Below are 21901 nucleotides of genomic sequence, written 5' to 3'. Positions count from 1 at the left end.
GACATCCCTCTGGCAGCCAGGCAGCCCTCGGGGGATGTCCACATGCCAGCGGGGAGCAGACCTAAGCTGCAGTCGGACATCCTTAGTGCTGCTGAGGAGGCAGGAGAGGCTCCCACCACCACTGCTGTACTGGCAGCCATCAGCCTGGCTTGTGGCTGAGCAGAGCTCCTCCCATGTGAGAGCATCCTGACCATCAGAGAGCAGCTCCTGCATTGAGTGTCTGCCCCCTGGTGGTCAGTGTGTGTCACAGTGACCAGTCATTCCCAGTCCTGCTGTTAGGGTCAGTTTGCATATTACCCTTTTACTATATAGGATAGAGGCCTTGTGCATGGGTGGGGGCTGGCTGGTTTGCCCTGAAGGGTGTCCTGGATCAGGGTGGGGGTCCCGCTTGGGTTCCTGGCCAGCCAGGGTGAGGGGGATGATGGCTGTTTGCAGCTGGTCACACCCGCTTCAGGGTGGGGGTCCCCACTGGGGTGCCTGGCCAATCTGGGTGAGGGGCTGAGGGCTGTTTTCAGGCTGGCAGGGGACTGAAGCTTCCAACCTCTCCTTTTTTTATTTTTATTTTTTTTATTCTGGGATTTATTTTCCTTCTATGGCTGTCACTGGAACTGAGAGCCAGATTTAGTTCTGTGGCTCGGCTCCAGCTCTGAGACCTCGGCTGCTGAAAGCAGGGATCTGGGTTTATTTGGCTTCTATAATTGAAACACTGTTGCAGCTCTAGCTCTGAGGCCGAGCTGGCTGAAAGCAGGTTTCTGGGGTTTGTTTAGCTTCTATAATAGCAACCTTGTTTTTTAGAGTGCAGCTCAGAGGCCGGCAGTGGCAGGCCCCTTGCTCCTCTATCACTGGAGCAAGCAAGCCTCCTGTTCGCTTCAGCTGCCTGGCTGCCATCCGCCATCTTGGTTCGCAGTTAATTTGCATATCGCCCTGATTAGCCAATGGGCAGCGTCTCAGAGGTATGGTTAATTACCATGTTTGTCTATTATTAGATAGGACTAGGGGCCCGGTGCACGAAATTTGTGCACTGGGTGTGGGGGGGGGGGAGGGGAGTGTCCCTCAGCCCAGCCTGCCCCCTCTCACATACTGGGAGCCCTCAGGCGTTGACCCCCATCAACCTCCAATTGCAGGATAGGCCCCTTGCCCAGGCCTGACGCCTCTAACAGAGGCGTCAGGCCTGGGCAGGGGACCCTCATTTCCCCCCATCACTGGTTCTGCCCCGAGCCCAGGCCTGATGCCTCTGGTCCAGGCGTCAGGCCTCGGCAGGGGACCCCCAGACCCCTCCGATTGCTGGCTCTGCCCCTTGCCGAGGCCTGATGCCTCGGCCAGAGGCGTAGACCCCTATCACCCTCCGATCGCCTGATTGGCCCCTTGCCCAGGTATGACGCCTCCGCCAGAGGTGTCAGGCTTGGACAGGGGACCCCCATCTCCCCCTGATCACTGGCTCTAACCCCCGCCCAGGCCTGAGGACTCTGGCCCAAGAATCATGCCTGGGCTGGGAACCCCCAACTCCCTCTGATCGCTTGCTCCACCCCCCGCCCAAGCCTGACGCCTCTGACCCAGGCTTCAGGCCTGGGCAAGGGGACCATCATATCCCCCCAATCCCTGGCTCTACCCCCCACCCAGGCCTGATGCCTCAGCCAGAGGAGTTGATCCTCATCACCCTCTGATCACCAATCACTGCATCGGCCCCTTGACCAGGCCTGAGGCCTCCGGCAGAGGTGTCAGGCCTGGGCAGGGGACCCCCAGCTCCCTGCGGTTGCAGGCTCCGCCCCTGCCCAGGCCTAACGCCTCTGGCCTAGGTGTCCGGTCCGGGCAGCGGGACCCGCAGTGGCAGCGGGGGGGCCACGATCGCGTGGGCTCCACCCCTGCCCCTGCAGGATGCCTCTGGCTGAGGCGTCCAGCCCGGGCAGTGGGGACCCTCAGCTGTAGCGGCCCCGCGATCGAGGGCTCCGCTTTAGGCCCAGGCAAGGGGCCCCTAGCTCCCAGGACTGCCAGCTTCGACCATGCCCAGCTCCCATCACAGGCTCCACCCCTACTTCCTGCTATCACTGGCCAGGGCGGCAAAGGCGCCTGATTCTCCGATCATGGCTGGGGGGCAGGGCCAAGGTGGCCCCAGGGCCGCCTTGGCCCTGCCCCCCAGCTCTTAGCTCCCCCCTGTGTTTCCGATCACTGTCAGTGGCAGGGGGCTTCTTCCTGCTTTCCCTTTCGCCTCCCTGCATTGTGCCTACATATGCAAATTAGCCGCCATATTGTTGGCAGTTAATTTGCATATAGCCCTGATTAGCCAATGAAAAGGGTAGCGTCCTACACCAATTACCATTTTTCTCTTTTATTAGTGTAGATGATGATTACCACAGGATTCTTTGTTCACATTTCCATTACATCACATAGTTACCAATTCTTTATTTGTGGTCAAAATCTTTAGATCTACTCCCTTAGCAACTTTCAAGTATATAATACAGTATTGTTAACTATAATCACTATGCTCTACATCAGGCAGGGTTTAATCATATATGAAGATATATGACATTTATTCCAATAATGCTGGCAATATGAGAGAGCAGCAGATCATCCAAGAAAATCTGCTTTGCAACCCCCACACCAAAAGCCAACTTATATGTGGTAGTAAGACAAAGATTACATGGGTAAGGAGGCAAAAAAAAAATAAGAATGGGTATGATTCAAAAACAATAAAAATGGATATTACAGGCATGGGGAAGTAGGCAAAAGAAATAAAATTGGATGTAATGGTTACAGATTACACCAATGCAGGCTGGGACTCCAGTTTCACCAACAAGGTTAATAATCTTTCCATGATAATAGGCAGTTAAGGAAGATGGACCACATTTCCAGGTTAACTCTCAAGTCTAAGGGAGCTGGGGGGAATTCCCAGACAGATGATAATATGCTGTCTTTAATCAGAACAAAACATCACGGTTAATAGAGCATGATTAATATTTGTTATAATAATTATTTTCCACTATTCTATTTCTGCCCTTACCAGTAGGATTTCCTTCTTTCTCATGCCTTTGTATATATGTGTGTGTGTGTGTGTACATATATTTGTGTGTATGTATACACACATATATTATATATGCATATACATGAGTATTCATATATATAATACACACATACATACAGACATATATACATACATACCACATCCTCTTTATTTGTTCATGTATTGGTGAACACTTAATTTATAAATTTTGCTATTGTGAATAAGGTTGCAGTGAACATGGGAGTGCAGCTATCTCTTTGAGACAGTGATAAAATATGTATGACTGTTCTATAAATGTTTGTTATGTCCATTTGGTCTAAAGTTTTGTTCAAGTTTAACATTTCCTTGTTGATTTTGTGTCTAGATGATCTTTCATTGCTGAAAGTAGAGTATTGATTCCCCCTACTATTATTGTATTGTTGTTTATTTCTACCTTTAGTTCTGTTAGTATTTGTTTAATATTTTAGGGTAACCAATGTTGAGTACATACATATTTACAATTGTTATGTCTTCTTTATGAAGTAACCCCCTTATAAAAGACCTTCTTTGTCTCTTGTTCCAGTTTTTGGCTTAAATTCTGTTTTGTCTGATACCGGTATAATTACAACTGTTCCCATTTGCAAGGAATATCCTTTCCATCTCTTTGTGTTGAGCCTTTAAGTATCTTTAAGAATGAATTGAGCCCTGGTCTGTGTGGCTAGGTTGATTGGAGGGCCATCCATTATACCAAAAGTTTATAGGTAGATTTCCAGTCAAGTTTGATATCTGGTCTGGATATGAATGGTAGGCAGCCAATGAATACATTGGCTGCTTCACATTGATGTTTCCCTGTCTGTCTGTCTGTCTGTCTGTCTCTCTTTTCATTCTCCTCTTTCTAAAACCAATGAGCATAACCTCGGGTGAGGATTAAAAGGTTTTAAGAAAATGAATGAATTGAGTCTCTTGTAGGCAGCATATAGTTGGTTCTTATTATAATCCATAAAGACATTTTATGCCTTTTTTCTTTATTGAATTTATTGAGGTGCCTTTGGTTAACAACATTATACAGGTTTCAATTGTGCAGTTCTATAGCACACTCTCTGTCCACTACATTGTGTGTTCATTACCCCAAGTCATCCTCTGCCTTTTGATTGGAGAAGTCAATCCATTTACAAAGTAATTATTGACAGGTAATGACTTACAATGCTATCTTGTTGTTTTCTGGCTGTTTTGTAGTTCCATTGTTCCATTCTTCCTCTCTTGAAGCCTTGCTCTGTGAACTGAAGATTTTCCATAGTGTGGTTTGATTTCTGCTCTTTATCTTTTGTGAATCTGCTGGAGGTTTGGCTCTGTGGTTACCATGAGGTTTAAGCAGACATCATCCTCTATAATAAAGAGCTAACATGCTAATTAGACCAAACAGCAGAATGACCATCCAGACAACCTGCCGGAGGAAGCCGGGGCTGCGAGGGCTGAGCCCCTTGCAAGAATTTGTGCTTCTTGCCTCTGGTGTAAATGTGACAGGCTCTCTTATGATGGTCACAGCTTTGCTTATATTTACCTGCAGATCTACCATAAGAGAAGAAAAAGGGAGGAGGCGAGAAGCTGATCTGTTATGTGAAAAAAATAGGGTGCAGTCAAGAAAGGAAGAGCACTCTATTAAAGAAGTTGAAATGAACCCACAACTTGAAACCACTATTAAAACACAAAACATCACACTGGAGATTATAACAGAGAATGAGGTAAAATTATCTTTGGGAAAAAATCTCTTATTTCTAACAGGACTTCATCAATATTTATATCCCTTTAATTTTAATGTATATTATTATGTTTAAAGCAAATCAAAAAATGTCATCTCATTCAAAATCTGAACTTTGACATTTATGACTAAAATTATTATTTTATTACTAGTCATGGCATGTAACAGATGCTCTGTGTATGTTTTCTGAATGAAGAAATGGAAAATAAATTGAGCTTATTCATTAACATAAATGTTAACCTTGGCTTTTAAAAAATGTTAACATACAGGCTAAATTGCTTGAGACTGTGATGAACTATTCAAATGTTCATAAAGAAATTTTATTTCAGAATACTGTACTTTTGCTCTATGACAAATCTGGCAATCACTTAAAATTTGACTTTTTCATGGGGAGGAAAAATCACTGTCTAAAACAGGCTACTTCCTTTTCACAGTTTGTTTAAGGTACTGCTCTTAAGCTTAGGTTATATTTTAATGGTATGAGACCAAAAACTCAATGAAATGTGTCCTTGGGTCATAGAAGAGTGAGATTACACTCAGAGCCAACTTTCTCAAGAACAGAATGCCAGAATATTACAAGATGGAATTCTGACCAAACACCTTTGCAAACCAAAGGAGATAGAAATAGCTTATAAGAAAATGAATTCTGAGATAGTTTATTTAGTCATTTTCAAATGTGTGTGAGTATGCATGGGTGTGTATATATTTAAAAAAAAACAATACTGTACATATGAAAACTAAAGAGGATTTAGAAAGCATGCACGTGTGTGTGTGTGTGTGTGTGTGTGTGTGAGAGAGAGAGACAGGGGTGACATTTTGGGTCCATTAGATAAAATGATATTGTTAATTCAAATCCACTTGTCTCCAACGGTCAAGCAGTGACTTCACAATGGCCTCATCTTAAGGGGAGGCTTTTAATATTTTCCGTAGGAATCAATGTGTTGTCATGATCTCAAAGATATTGTTACTAACAACAGATGTTCCAAATTTGGGCAGTGATTTTATTTCCTTGATATATCAATAGAGAGGTTAGTTTTCACTTCCACTGATGGAATGGAGGAGGGTATAACCAGTTCAAAGATGATATTTTAGATGTCATTCTTCTACTTTTGAGAAAAGTAACAATTTGTTCTAAGTAGTATCCCATTTTAATACAAGGGACTTCTGAAGAGAATGGCATGCTGTAATATATACTTAGTGACAACTTATTGATAAGTATCTTATTCCTAGTAAAGTAGTTCAGTGTATTCCTTCCCACCACCCCCCTACGCACATTTCACATTTAATACTACTTTAAACATCATGAATAAGAAATGAAAGTTATTGCAGCAACAAAAAACTCATGATTTTCTAAGACGACTCTGTACATTTTACCTTATTCATCATTTGTTTTTTGAAACATAGGCTTCTTTTGTGTTTTTATATCCACACTGGAGAGGAACTATGGACTGGTGCAAGAGCACGAATTGTGGAGTCTGAAAACCTGGGGAAAATCCTGAACTTGTTTATCTTTTTAACCCCTCCATTCCAGATTGTGATAACTGAATGAGGTCATTGATGGATGTAGAAGTGCTTAGGAAAATGCTTGGTTATCAGTTGTTCATGGAGGTAGTCTTTATAACTGTCTAGGAATGTATTAGAAAAATAGAATATCTATGGGATAATATTGGGGGAAAAATTTTAGGAAATTTAGTTTATCCTAATATATGGAGGGTTAATACTCTTACCTTGGAGCAGCTGTGTGTTCAGACTGTAATCTCAATTTTTAAGTGTAGAAAGAGTTAGTAATCAATTAATGCATTCTGGATTTGTGGTGATTGAGGAAACCCCTTTCCAATTTGAGACTCTTATAATTCTCTTGTGATATTTTTCATTTTAAAAATTCATAGTTGTATATTAAATTTTTGAAATTTAGAGATGATGTGCTTGGAAAAAGTTAGAGAATTGGATCTAACTCTATTTTTTCCAAGGGATACCTACTTATTGCAATTTTTAAAATCATAATCATAGTTATTCTTTAATTTCAGAAGCTACCATGGCATGTTTTTCAATGTTGTAGCTAAAAGTCTCCTTTGTGTTATTTAGGTTTCTGAGAATTCTAACAAAGAAGAAAGTCTATTGCATGAAAATTGCATGTTGCGGGATGAAAATGCCAAGCTAAGACTAGAAATAGACACAGCAGGAAATCAGGTCCAGGAAATGGGAAAAAAATGTTTTGAGGAAATTTCAATTGTCAAAGTAAAGAATGACCGTCTTAAAAAGACATTAAGAAAAACAGTATTTCAACACAATAAGCAGCTTGAAGTTCTGAGAGCTGAGAATACTGTGCTAAACAGTAAACTGGAGGATGAACAACAAAAGAGAGGAAGACTGGAAGCAGAAGTTGAATCATACCGGTCTAGACTGGCTACCACTGAACAGGATCATGAGCGTTGTCAGACATCAAAAGAAGACCTACAACTTACTTTCCAGAGAGCAAGAGATGAATGGTTTTGTACGGGAAGGTCATTCTACATACCAGTTGAAGTAGGCATATCTTTCATTTTCTCTCACTTGGAAATATTATGAAAGCATGAAAATGTTCAGATCATTGTTATATGTACATCCACAAATGACAACTAAAAAAGTTAAATCTAGGTCCACTAATGGATATTTTAAAAATATTGATATAATTCACACATTGTATAATTTGCCTATTTAAATTATATGACTCAATATTTTAAACATATTCAGAGAGTTGTGCATCTATCACCTCAGTCAATTATATAATATTTTTATCACTCCAGAAACAAACTCCACACCACTTAGCAGTAACTAGCAGTTCCTCGCAAAAACCAGTCTCATTTCTGTCTCTATTGATTAGCTTATTCTGGATATTTCATATATATGCAATCACAGAAGCTATAGTCCTTTGGACTGGCTTCTTTCCCTTAATGTCATATTTTAAAAGTGTGTCCATATTATGGCACATAACAATATTTTATTTATTTCTTTTTATTGCCAAACAATACTTCATCACGTGGCTCTTCCACTTATCCATTTATCAATTGATGGAAATTTGTATTGTTTTCACTTTTGGGCTGTTAGTAATTCAACTATGAGCACTATTGTATAAGTCACTGTGTAAACATAGGTTTTTCTCTTCTTTTCATCAGATTTTTATCCTCTGAGATAACTGGGCTGATTTCAGCATCTCTCAGCCTTTACTCATGCTGTCCATTCTGTCTTTTCAGTTTCTTTCCCTTCTGCCTCATCATATATCTATTCGGACCTGGCTCCCAATCTCCCCTCCATGAAGCATTCTCTGTTTCAACTCTCACTGACCTCATTCATTTCTGCACTTGTCATCTCATTTGTGCGGAATGCTTTAGCCCTGAATTTTTCATTGTCTTAATTTTCTTCCCAAGAGATAATCTTATCTTTCTATGTCTTAATTTGTCTGTGGGGGATATTATTTGATATAAGTGTACCTATCTTTGTATAAATTGAACACATTGGAGCTTAACTATTTTTAAGATACAACTAAATACTTTATATCACTGGCAGTCTTGGAATTCAAACCCAGATATTTGTTCAACACAGTGTTGAGGTAAAGAGTCTGCATTGGCAAGAAGAAGATAGCTCTAGCTTTCCCAAGCCTTCAAACAATATAATTGAGATAACTTTTGAAAAGAACTTCAGACTTTTATTGGTCAGGTCTTTATGAAATAAGAATTTATTATTATTTTTAAAGGCAAATAATTGATCATCTGCCACTTGCAAACAAACATTTGCATTATAAGAGACAAACAAGGCAGAAAATACTGGTCAACATCCTAACGGTGAAGGTGCCCCCAAACTCAGAACACAGCAGTAGTACACTCAAAGTAACGCCAATAAGAATCAACATAAAATGTACAAGCTTAGCAATCTACAAGGGCAATCCAGGTCACTCATGGTTTATGAGTGTGTGGTTGAGGATATTGTTTATGAGGAGCAAGAAGGGAGAAAGAAAAGTACAGATGATCTCAGTAAAGGGGTTAAGGCTGGAAATGTTGATGAGGGAATCTGGTTTGAAGTGTTGAGATTGAAGGATCTCTGAGAGAATTTTAAGAAGGGAATAGACTGCTTTCTGGAAGTCTGTTTCTATTTTGCTTGGTAGTTCACTTTGTTCATTAAATTCCATGTATGAGTGAAATCATATGGTACTTGTCTGCTGCTCATGGTGGTGGTGTTGGGGGATGGTGTAGGGATGGAGCAAAAAGAGAAAAAATTAGAGAGAACTCATGGACATGGACAACTGGTGATTTCCAGGTGTGTGATGGAGTTGGATGGAGATGGAAAAGGCCATAGTGGGGATACATCGTGATGGAAAGAAAATAAAAAAGAAGGTAGAAAAGAAATTAAAAATAAAATTGTGAACCTGGGCGCTGAACCTATGGGAGGCCAATATAATATCTTATCTTCTTTTGTTTGTTAGAAATTTTCCATACTAAAAGGTGAAAAAAACACCCCATTGTCTTTGGTGACCACTGTCTCTATCCACTGCTGGACTGGAGCTCCCCTAATTTATTCTTCCGAGTATTCCTCTTCTGTGTATGTCTGGGATTTGATCCTATCAGCTTTCGGTCTTTTAGGGATTCTTTGTTAGATGCTATTATCTTTCTGTCCTTTTGAAATTCCTCATAATTTCGGTTGTATTGATTATATACTTATTTTCTTATGCTAAGTACATAATCTCTAGTCCTTATCTTTAGCTTAAGTATTCAAAACAAAGGTCATCAAGTTATAAAACCAGGTATTGAGTTTCTTAAACTTGTTACATCTCCCTTCAACCTCAGTGTAGTTCTAGTCTGTGGCATTCAGCAGGGTGAAGAAAAATAAACATGCTACCACTTCCTTCCCCCCCAAACCCAACAAAAATAAATGAATAAAAAAGTAATAAACAGAGTAGAAGACTGTACATCATGTTTACTGTTTAGAAATGAAGTGCAGTTGAGGGACTGGAGGAACAGTGGGTATGTGATCACTGTTATCAGCCGCTGCTGAGAAGTGAAGCATTAAAGGACTAAAATAAGATGACTCTCAAAAAAATTTAGTGAAATTATGGGATTGAAAGTCAGCTTCTTATGTAAAAAAAATAAAATAAATAAGATTGAATGGTGAAAATATGAATATGTGGGTGAGACCTTGCATTAAAAATGTTATATTTTAATGGATGGGGACAACAGGATGACAGAAAAAGCTACAAAAATCAAGTAAAAGTTATGTTTTTATGTAATATAGAGAAGACATTTTATTTAAAGAGGAAAGTGTTTAATACAAAAGTAGAAAATGAAACCTATGAAAGAAAGCTTACAGAGAATGAGATTCTACCTCATCCTAAAGTCAGATTACCACCATAAGGTAATGGGGACTGCATGGGAAGTTTTCAAAGATTACCTTAGTAAGATGTGATTTAATTGAACCTGGAATATCTGGAACTATTGATGAAAATGTATCTAGGGCATCTTTAGAAACTAAAAGGTCAATGTAGCCTTAAAAAATATTTTAGCCCTTAGTATTTTTTATATCAAAACCTCTGTTTTCACCAACTTTAGCAATTTAATTTCCAGAAAGAAAGTGGTGAAAATGTAAAATCAATTTAAGGTGCTGTAAGAAGTCATTATTTTTGAAATCTGTCCTATTGGCATCAAGTTTATAAACTAGATTTTATAAACCTGTCTACTACCTTTTATAAACTTGTCTACGCATGTTATTCATGAATTCATTAGAAATCATATTTTTTTAAAAAGAAGAATGAGTCTCTAGATTTTTAAAAATAATTTTCTTTCAAATATTTTTCAAAGTTTCAGCACAAAAAAGAAGAGTTAAAGAAATATATTGACTTAAACATATTTCTGCAACAGAGGTTGCAGCAAGAAGAAAATGAAATTGGTGATTTAGAAAAAGAGATTACCGGGTAAGATTTTAATATTTCAGAGCATTTCTGCCATGAATTAAGATTTAACTGTCATTTTACATTATTAAAACTGAAATACAAATTTATTTCCTCTGTAATTTCTATAATTAAATTATCCTATTTAAAAACTTACTGGAGAAACACACAGCACAATCTGAAACTGCGTTGAGGGCCATGATATTGTACTTACTCTTTTATGATTCCTAAAACCATAATGAGGATGCCTTTGCATATCCTGTCAACTGTTCTTTTCATGTCTACCTTGAATTTTTAATTGTGCAACATATCTGCTCTCTCTGGTGATATTCCCTTCTTCTCATAGTATGCGTCCCTTCTGCACTCAAATCTATCAACAGTAATAAAAGAGAAAAATGGTAATTGGTGTACGACGATACCCTTTTCATTGGCTAATCAGGGCTATATGCAAATTAACTGCCAACTAAGATTGGCCGTTAACTGCCAACAAGATGGCGGTTAATTTGCATATGTAGGCACAATGCAGGGAGGCGAAAGGGAAAGCAGGAAGAAGCCCCCTGCCACTGACAGTGATCGGAAACCCAGGGGGGAGCTAAGAGCTGGGGGGCAGGGCAAAGGCAGCCCTGGGGCCGCCTTTGCCCTGCCCCCCAGCCATGATCGGAGAATCAGGCGCCTTTTCCGCCCTGGCCATTGATAGCAGGAAGTAGGGGTGGAGCCTGTGATGGGAGCTGGGCATGGTCGAAGCTGGCAGTCCCAGGAGCTAGGGGTCCCTTGCCTGGGCCTAAAGCAGAGCCCACGATCGCGGGGCCGCTGCAGCTGCGGGTCCCCGCTGCCCGGGCCGGACGCCTCAGCCAGAGGCATCCTGCAGGGGCAGGGTCGGAGCCCGCTCGATCACGGCGCCCCCCGCTGCCACTGCAGGTCCCCGCTGCCCGGGCCCGACGCCTAGGCCAGAGGCGTCAGGCCTGGGCAAGGGGCCGATCCTGTGATTGGAGGGTGATGGGGGTCAACGCCTGAGGGCTCCCAGTATGTGAGAGGGGGCAAGCTGGGCTGAGGGACACTCCCCCCCACACACACACCCAGTGCACGAATTTCGTGCACCGGGCCCCTAGTGTATATATAAAAGCCTAAGTGACTGTTACTACTGGTTGTCTGAACAACTGGTCCACTGGTTGCTATGATACCCACTGACCACCAAGGGGCAGATGCTCAATGCAGGAGCTGCCCCCTGGTGGTCAGTGCACTCCCACGGCCAACCTCCCGCTGCTGGCCTACCTCCCACAGTCCCTCCCCTTGGCCAGCTCCTATCGGCCCCAATTGGGACTGGGCAAGATGGCCAAAATCAGCCCCAATCACTGGCCAGGCCGAGTGATGCCACCTGTGCATGAATTCGTGCACCATACCCCTAGTAATTTAATAACTAAGCCTATCTGTGTCACTGTTTAAGGATGCCAGTAATTATCTTGATTTGGCTTATGTTTCTTTCTCTTTTTTTAGTTATAAGAGATATCACATATACAAAATGTTTGTATGATTTAAAGAAGAAGCTGGGTAATCCTGTGTTTATCACTCATAGAAACACAATGGCATCTTTCCCATGTCTGGGGAGCCCCCACCTGGCTTCCTTTCTGCTTATTGGCTGAATTCTTAAGTTTTCTCCTTGATTCTCTCAGTGTGTTTCCTCTCACTTTACTGTCTTTCTCTATATTTTAACCCTTTCATTTTCTTAACATTGTGCTAGCAAAGATCTCTTCTTAAAACAGTCTTGAAGAGACTACTTCACATTATCTCTCTGATTTCCCTTCTTCTAAACCTCTACCTCTTTCTGGTTTCCCCTTCCACTCACACTTCAAAGATTCTTCTTTCCTGCTTCTCCTTCTGTTTTGAATGATATCCTTGATGTTGGTAATTTTCTTCCTCCTTGTAGTCTATTGTCAGTAGGTACCAAAAGGTATTTTTGTGTCTTTTCAAAACATTCACATGTAATTATGGTTTTCTTTTTCACCTTGGATACTGATTTCTGGTTTCTAGTTGATATTTAATAATAGATTAATGTTTTATATTAACATAGTCAAATGAATATTAATAACTTATTTATAAGGACTCTATATAGTTACAATATTAACTATATATCCATATCACATATGTCATGACTTTTTTCATTTTATTTACAGAAGATTATAATTTAGATAGTATGCTTTCAGACAATATTAGATTAGAACAAATGAGAGCATCATAATTTATAGATTTGCTTATTTTATATGATTTTATAAACATAATATCTGTTTAAATAATAATTAAATATTTATTCTTAAAGAATTTGACATACCCATTTTGTGTATTTCTTCAGAATTAAGGAACACTTAAAAGTTATAAAAAAGAAATTAAATGAATGTGATCATGAAGACCTTAGTTTCCCTGGAGATTCAAAACCAAGTCCAGCTGACATGGAAATTCAGTCTGAAAAGCCAAAACAGAAGGTAATTTTAAATCAGTTTTGTGACCTAAAATTCACCTAATTTGGGGAAATAGATATCATTCAATGCTTTAAGTAGTGAAATATAGGTTTTTCTGTTAATTTTATAGACTTGGTATCAGCTTTTTCTTTATCACTTTTCTATAAAAAGGGCCTACTGTTAACTCTCTATGTCAGCAGTTCTCAACCCCTTTGGTAGTTGAACGACCCTTTCACAGGGTTCGCCTGAGACCATTCTGCATATCAGATATTTACATTATGATTCATAACAGTAGCAACATTATAGTTATGAAGTAGCAATGCAAATAATTTTATGGTTGGGTCACAACATGAGGAACTGTATTTTAAGGGCCAGAAGGTTGAGAACCACTGCTCTATGTCTTGAACCCTGGCACCAGCACCAAGTCCAAAAAATTTTTGGTGGCAGCTTTACTGAGTCATAATGAACATACCATGCAGTTCACTCATTTAAAGTGTACAGTTCAGCCCTGACTGATTTGGCTCAGTGGATAGAGCATCGGCTTACAGACTGAAGAGTCCCAGGTTTGATTCCGGTCAAGGGCATGTACCTTGTAGGGTGTGTGGTGGAGGCAGCTGATCGATGTTTCTCTCTCATCGATGTTTCTAACTCTCTATCCCTCTCCCTTCCTCTCTGCAAAAAGTCAATAAAATATATTTAAAAAATAAATAAAGTGTGCAGTTCATTGCCTTTTTCTGTATTCAAAGAGTTACACAGTCATCATCACAGTCAGTTTGGGGACATTTTCATCCCCCTAAGAAGTAGCCCAGTGCCCTTCACCAACCACCCTGTGCCAGCTTCCACTTCCCCCCTCTTCCTGGCCCTCAGGAACACTACTGTCCTCTCAGTCTCTCTAGATTTGTCTGTTCTGCACATTACATATCAGTGGAATCACACAGTAGGTGCTCCTTTGTGACTGCCTTTTTTATGTAGCGTAATGTTTTCAAGGCACATCTCTTTTGTCGCACGTATCACCAGTACTTCATGCCGGTTTATTGCTGAATAGCGTTTCATTGCATGAAGCGACCACATTTCTTAAAATCTATTCATCATTTGATGAACCTTTGGGTTACTTCCACTTTTTGGTGGTGTTACTAATTCTGCTATGAACATTCATGTCCAACTTTTTATGTGAACATATTGTTTTCATTCTCTTGGGAATATAATTATAAATGGAATTGATTGATCAGATCTTTAACCTTTTGAGAAACTGCCTGATTGTTTTCCACAGTGGCTGCACCATTTGCATTTAATTGATGGTGTATGAGGGTTCCAATTTCTCCACATTCTTGCCAACACTCGTCATTACTTTTTTTTTTATTATTATTGTGGCCATTATAGTGGGTGTGAAGTGGCATCTTATTATTGGTTTTGATTTGCAATTTTCTAATGACTAGTGATATTCACCATCTTTTGACATGTATATATTCTTTGAAAAACTATTCAATTCCTTTGCCCATTTTTAATTGGATTGTTTTTGTATTATTGAATACAAGAGTGCTTTAAATGTCCTACATACAAATCCCTTATTAGATAAAGGATTTTCAAATATTTCTTCCATTCACTAGCTCACCCTTTCAGTTTCCTGATAGCACAGACGATTTTGATTTTGATGAAGTCCAGTTAATCTATTTTTGTCTTTTTGTTTCACATCTAAACTTGAAGTAAGGCAGAGGGGACATTGTATTTAAACGGTGCCAAATCCAGTCATGAAGATATACACCTATGTTTTCTTCTAAGTCTTTTATGGTCTTAGCATTTACATTTTAAGTTAACTATTATGTATGGTCTGAGATAGAGGTCAAATTTTATTCATTTGCATGTGGATATCCAGCTGTCCCTGGACAATTTGCTAAAAAGACTATTCATATCTGATTTATTTGTTTGGCACCCTTGTCAAAAAGCAGTTGGCCAGAAATTGGGTTAAGATTTGGTTTCTCCCTTCAAATTCAATGATGAATAAGTCTGTCCTTATGCCAGTACCAAATCAAATTTTAAGAGTATCTTTCCCAGTCATCTTGCATAGTACCAGCTCTTTTATGTAATAAAAGAAAAGTCAGTGTAGTGGAATGTTTTTACCTGTACTTTTATGGAGATTTCTTGTTTCTTGATAAAGCTTATGGCCAGCTTATGTTTTGCTGACTCTGTGACATGATGGGAAAGTAGGCTTACAAAGATAACACCCATTCCTTTTTTTTTCTGCATTCAAACCTTCAACCTCTAACCCAGTGCCTCCCACTTCACTTCCATTTCCATGAAATCCTAGTAACAGGATCTGCTGACTTAGCCATTTCCTTCATTGTGTTTAACTCATAATTCATAGACGCTGGTAGGTGTCACTGCCTGGGGAGGAGAAGATTAAAACCTGGACTGTCGCCTTTCCTCTTTAGAAATGCCTGCCTTGAAGTCTCAAATTTTATTTTATTTTATTTAAAAAAAAAAAAAATATATATATATATATATATATATATATATACACACACACACACACACACACACACACATACATTTATTTATTTATTTATTTATTTATTTATTTATTTATTTCAGAGAGGAAGGGGAGAGAGAGAGAGGGAGAGAGAGAGAGAGAGAGAGAGAGAGAGAGAGAGAGAGACATCAGTGATGAGAATCATTGATCGGCTGTCTCCTAAGTGCCCCCTACTGGGGGATTGAGCCCACAGCCCAGTTATGTGCCCTTGGCCTGAATGGAACCCATGACCCTTCAGTCTGCAGGCTGCTGCTCCATCCACTGACCCAAACCAGCTAGGGCTGAAATCTCAAAAGTTTAAAGCCAATTTGTTTCCTATGGAGAAACACTGTGGTGTAACATACAAGCAAGCTTGAAGTAAGCTAGAGAAATTGTATTTAAATGGTACCAAAAGGCATTGCAGTTGTTTTGCCACTGAGATTTAAAATGATTTCATAATCCTCTCTGTCTCCTCACTGAGGAAAGGAAAGCTTAGTCCTGACCTTGGAGTGCTTCTCTGTGGCCCTTGGCTATTCCCTCTGAGACTTGCTCTGTCCTTTTCATAAGAAATGGCCTGTGCTTGCAGCTCTTTTTACAGCCTGCTTCCTCCTGTGGAACATCTGAGGCCCACAGGCTCTTTTGATTGTGTACTGTCTCTGTCTCCCTTCAGGAGGCCAAACTAGCATTCTCTTAGGAACTTCGAGTGTCTGTCCAGTTAATTTTATTGGGGTTCATGGCATTAGAAAAGCCACCTCACCACTTGTTTTCAGATCAGCTCTTCACCTGGGCTTCCTGAAGGTGTTGTAGGACAGTGCCGTTAAAATTCTTACATTCTGAAAATCCTTTGAAGCACCACATAAATATTTCTTCGCTCTTAAGGGTTTTATAAGTCTTGGCTTCATCCTTCGAACATGTTTTCTGGACACCCTGGATTTGATGTTAGCCCACAAGCCATTTCTTTATGTTAGGATTATTTGACAATTGGACATGTGGGAGAAGGTATAAACGGGAAATAGATATTTTTAAACCGGTAAATGGGGTCCTTTTATATTTATTTGTCTATTTTTAGCTTATGGTTCTCATCGATTTCACTTTCAGCTGCTTCCTAGCAAGAATCCCTGTCATCTTCCTTTCAGTGTCATTGTGTTCACTTGCCCAGAAGCCCTTGCTGTCAGCCTCCTCAGGGGCCATCAGGCCTCCACTCACCCTTTCTTGGAGGCCCTTTTGGTTTTCATTCTCACGCTTCTCTACATTATGTCGGGTTCCACCTGTCCCTGTTTAGAGGTGCTCCCATATGTGTGTGTTTCTTTTTTAGTGCCAGCACTCTATTTTTAATGTCAGTATCTGTGCCAGTTACTTATTGCTGCTTAGTAACCACCTCCAAACCTCGTGTCTTAAGGCAGCATTTACTTGTTCACAAATCGGCAGTGAGGCCAGCTCATTGCTTTTCCACTTGCCATCAGCTGGGATGACTTGAAGCTGGGAAGTGGAAACATCAAAGGCTTGTTCATTCACGGGTTTCTCAGGTGCAGCGGGCTTTTGGCTGGGACGCTCGCTGGGGCAGTCTCAGCTGGACACCTGTGTGAGGATGACCATGTGGCTTGGGCTGCTTCGTTCTTCACAACATGGTGGCTGGGTTCCCAGGGTGAGCTTCCCTGGGGAGAGAGTCCGATGGCACCCAGACATAGCAGTCACACAGCAGTCACCATCTCCTATTCACCAGAACCCAGGTAGCACTGAGGCCAGCACCTATTTCCTGGACAAGTGCCAGAGAATCTGGAGGCGTGCTTCAAAAACTCGACATCCCTCACCTTGTCTTACCAAATAATCATTGTATTTGAAGGAAAGTAGTTCTTCCCAAGTCATGATCACAGACATTCCAGCAAGTTTGTTTTTGTTGATGATATTGTGTTTGCTTAATATGTTCTCTTATTGTATGGGAAGTAACAAAGAATTTCAAGATAGCACTATTGGATAAAGCCCCCATCCCCATTTTTTTTTTATTCTAAAAAATGTAGGGCTCATCTCGCTAAACTTTTACAGTGAGAAATGTAATTTCTCAGTAATGCAGGGAATAATTTCTTTTTGGAATGCAATTCCAATTAGCATCAAACGTTCATAGTTCAATAAAAGACATATGACATTAGAGTCTATATTTATAAGATTAATTAATTAGTCTCATTTCGAAAGTCTTATTTTGTGAGGCATTTGTTGACTCAGTCCTGAATATCTGAATACCATATCCCTAAAACTTTTGTGTAAGATTATGAAGTGTTAAGATGGGGGAAGAGATATGAGACTTTCTATTCAGGAGCAATGCATAGTCATTTTGTGGAGGAAAGACATGAAACAGTCATAGAAAAAAAGAGTATAAAATCAAGGGCAGAAGAGATGTTGTGTGGCAAAGATGACAACAGTAAATACATTTTTGTGACTCCTGGTTGTTTTAACTTTGGTCTTGATTCTGAGTAATTGAAGGTTTCACATTCTAAGACCCTACCAGAGTATAGGTAACATTTTATTGCCACTGAATTCATTGCAAAATTTCATACTGGTGTCCACACCTTCATAACCAAACTATATTCTTTTATTCATGCAGAATGATGAGCTTATAGCAAAACTGCAACCGTCATCTTCAAAATGCATATGTCTTGATGAGGAAAAGACACCTCAACAGGAGTTATCAATGGAAGCACTTCTAAAGAGACGTGAAGAACTGAAGGATAGAGTAAAGAAGGCGAAACAAGAAAGAGTAAACCTCAGAAATATAGAAACGAATATGGTAGAAATCTGTGAATTAGAAGACTATAAAAAGAAGCTTGAAGAAAGAGCAAGGCGGGATGTAGAAAACAAAGCAGAAAAAGTCAATTCACTTTTACAGGTTAATTTTTTTATTTATTTTTGCTTTAATTCATTTCACTGCAAATTACCTTTCGGATAAATACAGTATTTTTGCCTTTCCTTTACTCCCTTTAATAGCAATTTATTTTGTAGATTTCTGGAAGGAAGGTGGCATTTGTTTTTCCTTTTCATTATTTTAGTTTCCAACATTATCACTAAATTGATCTTTCCAAATGATCCTTCATTTTAGTTTTAAGACCAGTTGATGTAAAATAAGACTATTAGGAAGAAAAGGTAAAAAACATGATTTTAAAATTGTACCATACTCTTGAATTAAGTTATATTTTTTAACTTTTAATATCTTACACTGATTCTATTATTCTTTGAATTATCAGATTACATGCGTACTAATAGAAGAATGATTAACTTTATAACTCAGATTTAATTCAGTGGACATTGATGATAACTATTTTAAATTTCAGCTTTTTTCACACTTAAAGCTGATCTCTGAGTTGATGACTCAAAGCTAAAGAAAACAAATATAAGTGTTCAGCTTATAATTACTTTAAGAATGTATCTTTTTTATTTGCTGTAGAGACAAAGAGCATCTCAAGAAATGTCAGAGCAGATGACAAATGATCAGGCTTCAACAAGTCACTTGGAACTCAGAAATAAAGAACTGGAATCAGAAATCTCTAAAGTACAAACTTCTCAAGATGATATCGAAAGAGAATTGGAGAAATATGTGCGACTCTGCCAAGAAGAATTGGAAGGCAGAAAGTTACTGGAAAATCAGCTAACTGACTAAGTCAAATGCAGAATCAGAGAAAATAAATTTAACTCATTAATTAGCCTCTAAATTTTACACATAGTTACTATTGGGCCAGGTTCATAGATTAGTAGGGCAGGAAAGCCAACTAGGTCGTTTAACTTTGGAAAGTGATGTTAGTAAATAAACTTACCTTTCAAATGTCCCTCTAAGACAGTTTCATCTCTCCCCCTATTTTTGCTTTTACCTGCCTTTATTTTCCCCAGTTAATATTTCCATGTAGTTATCTGGGTCTACTACTAGTCTTTAAGCTGAGTCTCTTGAAGCTCTAAAATTTAAACAGCGATATTATTATAAAACTAGTGGCCCAGTGCACGAAATTGGTGCACAGGGGAGGAGGGGTTATCCCTCAGCCCAGCCTGCACCCTCTCCAATCTGGGAACCCTTTGGGGGATGTCCGACTGCCAGTTTAGGCCTGATCCCTGTGGGAAATCCCCACAGGGATCAGGCCTAAACCGGCAGTCAGATAACTCTCTCGCAATCTGGAACTGCTGACTCCTAACTGCTCACCTGCCTGCCTGACTGATAGCTCCTAACCACTCTGTCTACCGGCCTGCTCGCCCTCAGCTGCCCCTCCCCACCAGCCTGATAACCCCAACTGCCCTCCCCTTTTGGCCTGATTGCCCCTAACCACCTCTGTCTTGGCCCCACCACTATGACTCTGTCCGGACAGACATCCAGAAGGTCTCCCGGTCTAATTAGCATATTACCCTCTTATTAATGTAGAATGAGGCCTGGTGCATGGGTGAGGGCTGGTTGGTCTGCCCTGAAGGGGGTCTCAAATCACAATGTGGGTCACCTTGGGGGGCGTGGCCAGCCTGGGTGAGTGGCTGGGGTGGTTTGCAGGCCAGCCATGCCCCCATCAGGGTGGGGGACTTCACTGGAGGGTATGGCCAGCCTGGGTGAGGGGCTGAAAGCCATTTGCAGGCTGGCAATGCCCTCATTGGGGTGAGGGTCCCCACTGGGGGAGCATGACCAGCCTGGGTGAGGGGCTGAGGGCCGTTTGGGGGTGGTTTGCAGGCTAGCCAAGCCTGTGGCTTTGTCAGAAGGTCTTCAGAAGGTTTCCGGTCTAATTAGCATATTACTATTTATTAGTATAATTCCTTGTCAGAAGTCCCCTAAATAGAAATAGCTAAGATAAAAGCTTAAACACAAAGGGTTATGTTACTCCAACTCATTCTGGTACTTGGTATATTTACTTTCTTGATTTGTGAACTTTGTTATTATCAATAGACTAGAGGCCCAGTGCATGAAATTGGTGCACAGATCGGGTCCCTAGGCCTGGCCAGAGCGATCAGGGCCTATCAGGCTTTTGGGCTTCCAGCCTGGGCCTCCCTTAATTCCTCACCACCCCCTGGTGGTCAGCACTCATCATAGCAAGTGATCAAATGCCCAGTCTTCAGTTGAACTCCCAAGGAGACACTTTGCATAACTAGAGGCCCAGCAAGCAAAATCACACAAAACCCAGACCCACCATACTGGCAAGACCCCAGGCCCGCCCTGTGAGAGTAGCTCGCTGCCTCCGCCGCGCAGGCCGCAGACCCCGACTCTGTGCCAAGTGACTGGCAGGCTGGGGAGAGGGAGTGAGAGGTGCTCCATGCACCTCCTGGTGACAGGTTGTTTGGCTGTTCTGGCGTTCCAGCATTATGGCCACGGGCCTTTTATAACATAGATAGATGGCCGCTGGAGCTGTTTTCATTCATTTGATCACCAGCCAGGATATCTGTTCTCCCTTACAGGTTGTTGTTCGAAATAATGCCTGGGTGTTAAATGATTAATATCTCCAAGGTAATGAGTGTATTGTACAAGGGTGGTGAAGGCAAATGTTTGAGAATGTCTTTGAGGACTTTTTTTTTAAATCTCTGAAGTTGCTACTAAATATGTCCAAGGGCACCTTAAAAGGTCTTGTAAGTACAGCCCTTCCAGAGGCAGCAAGTATTACCTGATAAGCCGTCTGCATCACTGATAGCCTCCCCACTTTGGATTAAGTACTTAGTTAGGAACCCCCTCCCCCCACTGCCTGGAAACATAAGTGCTTTTTTAGAAAAATTAAGAACCTATACTTGAATAGAGCAGATCTGTTCTGACACGTTTTCATTGCTAAAATGCTATTTAATGGGCAATTCCATTTACTATCCTGGCGACTTAAAAAAATTGCAAGTCACTTAGAGAAAAATAAATACTAAGCATTTGTTGTTTACAGTTTTCCTAGGACTAAGGAGAAGCTAGCAGAAGTTAGCAACAAACTTTTCTGGGAGAAAGAGCTCAGCAAGAGAAATTTTATTCCAAGAGAAAGCCTGGGGATTCCTACCTCAAGTCCATGCACTTCAACTTACCACAGGTTAGTTATATTATCTTTTTTCCTCTTGGGTTTCAGATTTCTGATATGATTCTTGTGTTTCATTTGGTGAAATTCCGAGTTGCTTAATTGACTAGTACACACTAATAAAAAGTCTTAATTATTGTGCTAATGTAGAAAGGAGACAGAAATTTTACAATCACTTTTAAGTCCCTGGATCTCTAATTTGCGAGATACCTATCATTAACTTTATTCAATTAATATGCCTTAAGTGACACATTTTAAACTTCTTAAAAAGCTGCATGTCAGTTTGATTTTAG

At 40.5% G+C, this 21901-nt stretch overlaps 1 protein-coding gene across 1 annotated transcript in view; it reads left to right on the top strand.

Moving 5' to 3' along the window:
- Nucleotides 1-19261, top strand: part of LOC132234060 (putative coiled-coil domain-containing protein 144C) — a 53839-nt gene extending 34578 nt beyond the window's left edge. Inside the window, exons 8-13 of the mRNA XM_059695138.1 lie at nt 4545-4719; nt 6822-7262; nt 10571-10677; nt 13001-13130; nt 18212-18493; nt 19049-19261. Coding sequence (XP_059551121.1) covers nt 4545-4719; nt 6822-7262; nt 10571-10677; nt 13001-13130; nt 18212-18493; nt 19049-19261 — 1348 coding nt within the window. The remainder of the gene's footprint in view (nt 1-4544; nt 4720-6821; nt 7263-10570; nt 10678-13000; nt 13131-18211; nt 18494-19048) is intronic.
- Nucleotides 19262-21901: the final 2640 nt, after the last annotated feature.

Source organism: Myotis daubentonii, chromosome 1 (assembly GCF_963259705.1).
Source record: "Myotis daubentonii chromosome 1, mMyoDau2.1, whole genome shotgun sequence".
In the NCBI taxonomy this organism is placed as follows: domain Eukaryota; kingdom Metazoa; phylum Chordata; class Mammalia; order Chiroptera; family Vespertilionidae; genus Myotis; species Myotis daubentonii.
Note: the sequence above shows the minus strand (reverse complement) of the source record. Positions and strands in the feature narration are given on the sequence as shown.